This window comes from Plecotus auritus, assembly GCF_963455305.1.
Source record: "Plecotus auritus genome assembly, chromosome: 7".
Classification (NCBI taxonomy): Eukaryota; Metazoa; Chordata; class Mammalia; order Chiroptera; family Vespertilionidae; genus Plecotus; species Plecotus auritus.
Genome location: NC_137774.1, coordinates 10136619 through 10142618, shown reverse-complemented (window position 1 = coordinate 10142618; position 6000 = coordinate 10136619). Strand labels below are relative to the sequence as shown.

Sequence of the window (6000 nt, the reverse complement as noted above, 5' to 3'; positions counted from 1 at the left end):
TTTTTTTTTTTTTTTTAAATGTGTTTTAAATAAACACATTTATTTACTAATGAAATGGTCGATCTTAATTAAACCAACTCAGAAACAGCTGCAGGTAAAATGGTTTTGATAACTGAACACAGTGATGGGGAAAAGGCATGGAAAGATTTGCTCATTGAACTGAGCTCGTTTATCCTCATGGCCAATTCCCATCTGGAAGGATGATGGGATTTTTACTCCACTTTCTCATAGACCCGAGTGCAGTTGACATTGTTCATGACACATTCCACCACTAGCTTCCCGCCCTCCAGCCGCCACGTGATGGTGCTCTCCTTCCCGTCCCACTCCTGGTGCTGGACCAGCGAGCCATTGACGAAGTTGCGGACTGTCTGAGTTTTCCTGCCATCTGCTGTAGTCTCTTCAAACTTCTCTCCCAGGTTGCATGAGAACTGGGTGGTCTTCAACGTGCTCTCGGTTTTGACGGTGTGGTGTTTGCCATCAGAAGAGATGACACAGTCTGGCTTGGCCATGATGCCCATTTTCCGCAGAGCCACCCCCACGCCTAATTCCTTCATGTACTCGTGGAAGCCTTTGCTCTCCACTAAGTGCCATCTCCCTACCAGCTGCTGGATGGAGGCCATGGTGGGCGCGGAGTCGTGCGGGACGTAGTCGGAGCGGAGTGCGGTGACGCGAGCGTGGCCTCCTTCCTTCTTCAGGAGTCAGAAACTTGGGAGTCACCCTCCCAACCCATGACAGCCAAATGCCAATTACCCCTTCCTTAGATGGCAGCCCCTGCACATCCCCTCTCTCCATCCCCATGGACACTCCAGTCTAGGTCCCCTACCTCACTCCCAGAGACACTCAAACATTCATCCGTTCACTTGTTCATTCATTCACTGAGCATTAACTGAGCATGTACTATGTGCCAGAAGCTGATTCAGAGTGCTTGAGATACAGCAGTGAACACAACACATAAAAATCCCTGCCCTGTGAAACGTACATTCTGCCACTTGCAATACTTTCAGAAGTTGTTCCGTATTCCACCTTAACCCCTCTGACTGCAACTCCACCGTGGCCACAGGCAACTTTGCAACATGTGCATCTACTCAGCATCCTCCACAGGACCTCACCATCCTGGGGTCAAGTCTGGGCCACAGGAGACATGCCCTGATCCCTTCCCTCCCGTCCGCTCTCATCTCACCAGGCTGGAACTCCTTCTCCAGGGCACCCTCTGTACGTGGTCCATCCTCCATCCTAACACATATCACACTATATGGTGCAGTTTGCCTGCCCACCAGCCAGCCTTTCCTCTCCACGCTGAGTGCCTGCAGGGCTGTAACCGCTTTGATCCGTTCTGCATCACCAATGCCTGGCCCATTATCTGGCACGTAGTAGAGGTCAACAAATAGGGGTGGCCTATATAAATGACAGTGAATTTGTAGTAGTGTCACACAGGGAGAGGACTGGGGAGAAGGAGAGAGTGAGTTCTGAACTAGCCTCAGACCAGCCCCCTTAATTCAGACGGACCCTGTGGTTAAAGACAAGGTTTAGATCCTGCTTCTGCACCTACTGGCTGTGTTCTCTGAGCTTGTTTTCTTGCCTATATAATGGGAGCAAGCCCTCACTGGTTTGGCTCCGTGGATAGAGTGTCGGCCTGTGGACTGAATGGTCCCAGGTTCAATTCTGGTCAAGGGCACATGCCTGGGTTGTGAGCTGGATCCCCAGTAGAGGGTGGGCAGGAGGCAGCCAATCAATGATTCTCTGTCATGATTGATGTTTCTATCTTTCTCTCCCTCTCCCTTCCTCTATATTAAAAATATATGTAATGACAACAAGAACAGAACCCATCTCAGTGTTGTTGCAAGGAGCATGCTGGATGCTTAGCACTGTGCCTGGCATATAGGTTCTCATTAAAAGCGAGCTGTTATCCTCGCTATTGTCATCATCATCATCCCCACCGCTGGTGGCCATCCTTGCCTGCTGATCCTCCCGTCTCCCTGGCACTGTTCTCTACTATTTCCTCCCTTCTCATCTCCTTGTCCCAGTGCAGCCCCCGCCACCCCCACCAGTGCCTGGAACTTTCCAGGCTGAGGTCACCAGGGACCTCCTCCTTGCAGAACCCTTTCCTCCCTTGACCTCTCAATAGCATGTGACTGTGGCATTGCTTCCTCCTTTTTAAAAAGATATGTTTTTATGGACTTCGGAGAGAGGAAGGAAGTGGGAGATGGAAACAAACTCCTTGGCAAAATAGCCACGTTCCCCTTCATCTGGCTTTTGCCTTACAGTCATCCTCTAACCACCCCCCTCCTGATCCCCTACTACACATACCACCATGCCGTTGACATAGTGCACAGGACCTCTCTGAAGGCTGCTTCTGGTCTCATTTTCCTTCATCACAGATACAGGGGAAATGCAACACAAGGTTACAGCAGTAAAAGTCCTGCGCTAAAGGTTCTAGTGTTCCTGCCGCAGGATGGAAGGAGTTTGACCATATTGCTCACCTATGCACTCATGAAGTGAAGCTTATGATATGCCTTTCTTCTTATTTATTTTTTAATATATTTTTATTGATTTTAGAGAGGAAGGGAGAGGGATAGAGAGATAGAAACATCCATGATGAGAGAGAATCATTGATTGGCTGCCTCCTGCATGCCCCCTACTAGGTATCAAGCCCGCAACCCAGGCATGTGCCCTTGGCCAGAATCGAACCTGGGACCCTTCAGTCCCCAGGCTGACGCTCTATCCACTGAGCCAAACTGGCTAAAGCCCCTTCTTCTTATTTACCTTCAATACACACTTTGCTGTTTCCTACCTCTATGCCTATTTACTTTTTAGTTGATTGATTTGAGAGAGAGGGAGGGAGAGAGAGAAACATTGATTTGTTGTCCCACTCATTTTTGCATTTATTGGTTGACTCTTGTATGTGCCCTGACTGGGGATCGAACTCGCAACCTTGGCATACCGTGATGATGCTCTAACCAACTGAGCTACCTGGCCAGGACCCTCCCTCTGTACCTTTGAGCATGCTGTCTTCCCCGCCCCCTCCACACACACACACACACACCCCAAGAATGCTCTCCTGCTCCTTATTTGCCTGCAGACCCTCCTTCACCTATTTGGTCCCAGCCCTGGCCTTCCCTGACTCCATAAACAGTTACTTCCTTCTTGCCCATGTCAGCATCGTTCTTAGAACTATCACCCTGAATTGAAGTTATTTCTCTACATGTCTGTCACTCCCACCATCCCAGGTGCTTTTTATGTATCTCCTATGGCCCGTTGATGACTCAATGAAGTGTTTGCTGAAAGACTAAATAAGACAAGTTTTTTTTTTAACAGATGTTTTTATTGATTTTAGAGAGAGAGGAAGAGAGATAGAAACATCAATGATGACAGAGAATCATTGATCGGCTGCCTCCTGCATGACCCCTATTGGGAATTGAGCCTGCAACCCGAGCATGTGCCCTGACCAGGAACTGAATCAGTGACCTCTGGGTTCATGGGTCAACATTCAACCACTGAACCACACCGGCCGGGCAAATAATACAACTTTTTCAAAGTAAAAGATAGACTTCAAGAGGAACTGGTGCAAAAGAGGAACACAGCAGGGCAAATTTGCTCTTCATCAGTCACCCATCAGCTTGGACACTTCCCCAAGAGCAGAGTCATCAACCAAAGAATGTGAACTCCGAGGGAATTTCAAGATCCAGTCCCCCGACCAAATGCCAGAGAGGGCAACTGCTTTGCCTAAGGTCACACAGCTGGCTGGGAGCAGGGCTGGGACTAGATTCCAGATAACTGTGGGAAAAGTTTGGGTGGATGGCTACCTCACACCAGGAACCTCTTCCCTTTCTATCCATCTTAACTCCCTAAAGGGCTCACTCACAACTCTTAAAGCACTTGCTAGGACCTTGGCTGGCTAGAGTTGCCAAAGCCCTGTAGATTGGAGGAGAGGATCCAATTATCCCCATTTTACAGATTGACAAACCAAGGCAGCTAAGACTGTGTGTCACACTGCTAGCTAACGGCAGAGGCAGGATTTGACATTAAGCATTGTGTTCTTCTTGAGAGAGAAAAAAATCCCACCCCTGCAGAGTCACTATTTACAATAATCTTGAGGACTGGACCCCTGATGCCTGGGGAATCCCCTCACTCCCACCAGTTCCTCTTTGCGTATCCATCCAGCTTGCATAGGAAAGAACCAGTACACCCACCCTCACACCCCAACTAGGCCTAGGAGAGACCACCTCGGAGTCATAACCTTTGACGGGGAAATCACCCTCACCCTTCCCTCTGCCGGGCACTTAACAGTGTCATTGCTCACTTGGTATCACCGTCCGAATTCTGAGATGGGGAAACCGAGGGTCAGAGATGAGACATTAGTACTCTAGCCCGTTTGGCTCAGTGGATAGAGCGTCAGCCTGCGGACTGAAGGACCCCGGTTTTGATTCTGGTCAAGGGCATATGCCCGGGTTGCGGGCTCGATCCCCAGTAGAGGGTGGGCAGGAGGCATCCAATCAGAGATTCTCTTTCATCACTGATGTTTCTCTCCCTGCCCCTTCCTCTCTGAAACCAATAAAAAAAATTTTTTTAAAAAAGAAGACATTCGTAATCCATGGTCAAAGTCAGTAAGTAGCGAGGATGGGTCTCGAACCCAGGTCTCTCTGGCCCTAGCGCCCCCTCTTTCTTTCTATTAGGCTACGCCAGGCTCTCCTACACGGTCAGGAAAACCACTTGGAGCCTCTTACTGGCTGGGTTACTTCGGGAAAGTAACTTAACATCTCTGGGCACCCCCAAGGTCAGAAGCTTTGCTTTCGGGGAAGAAATCTGTATGCAAAAGAGACACAAACGAAACGCCAGTCCGCGGGCGCCAGCGCAGTCCTTTCCCGGAGATCGGGGCTTTCTAATGAGAGGGTGTGTCTCCGGCCCCTGGGACCTGCGCAGCAAGCCCCCGGCCCGCTAGCAGAAGCGAAACCTCAACACCCTTCAGCCTCCCCCGCTTGCTTCTGGGAACCGGCGGGCCAGGCTTCGTGGAAACGCGCGCCGCGGCAGCGGACTCGAGCCCAAGGACCTCCCGGACCACAGCCCGCAGTCCCGGGCCGGGAGCTGCGGGGGATGGCGCGGTCGGGCCCGAGAAGCAGCGTGACGCGCGCTTCCGCCCCGCTCAGCTCTGGCGGCGGCCGCGGCGGCCCCACAATCCCCTTCTGGCTCCGGGGACGGGCGGGGCGGGGCGGGGCGGGGCGGGCCGAGCGGGCGGAAATAATTTTCTGTTTGGTCCTCTCTGCCCCAGTCCCTTAGCCGCGGGTCGGGCGGGGATGCGGGAGGCGGGAAGAGGGATCGGGAACGCGCTGCCCTGGCAAGCTTAGAGGGGAGGACAGGGGGTGAGCAGGATTGAGCGCCTACTGTGTGCTTTAGCGCTTTACAGAAGGATTTTGTTCAGTCTTCCCCACCGCTCTTGCCAGAAGCAGCTAACGCCTGCTTTTAAGAGGGACAAGCTGAGCTCTGAGAAGTGAAGTCACTGGCCAAAAACTGCACACCCAGGATCAGCGTGACACCTTACATCAGCGCTCAGTTACACCAAAGAGAGCACGAGGAATCTGAACCATTTGTTGGCTGAGTCCCGCTCTGGCTTCTTTAAAAAAAAAAAAAAAAGTGGATAGGCACATAGTAAGTGCTCCGAAAAAGATTGGAAACTGAAGAATGAGTTTGACAGCTCAGCCCTGGGAGTACTCGCTGCGAATCCAGCTCAGCTCGAGGGCCACCGCGTTCCCCCAGACCTCCGGAGGGAACTTTTGCGATGGACGGGCGGACGTCCGATTTCGACACAGGCATTCGGCGAACAAGTGGTGGTGGAGCCCCAGCCCTAGCGGAGGACGGACTGGGTTCAAATCTCCGCACTGCCTCTTTTAGGCTGTGTGACTTTGGGCAAGTCATTTCATCCGCGGGGACCTGTTACTCCCCCTATAAAATGGGGATATTAATGCCTACCGCAAAGGACTGTGGAAAGGAGTAAACGAAACAATG

The 6000-nt window shown here is 51.5% G+C and overlaps 1 protein-coding gene across 1 annotated transcript; it reads right to left on the bottom strand.

The window, feature by feature from the left end:
* Nucleotides 1-212: 212 nt before the first annotated feature.
* On the bottom strand, nt 213-620 carry LOC308253686 (fatty acid-binding protein 5-like; the record flags this gene model as incomplete). Its single annotated transcript, XM_080679347.1, has 1 exon — nt 213-620. One exon carries the CDS (start codon nt 618-620, stop codon nt 213-215), a length of 408 nt encoding a protein of 135 aa, XP_080535473.1.
* Between the last annotated feature and the right edge of the window lie 5380 nt (nt 621-6000).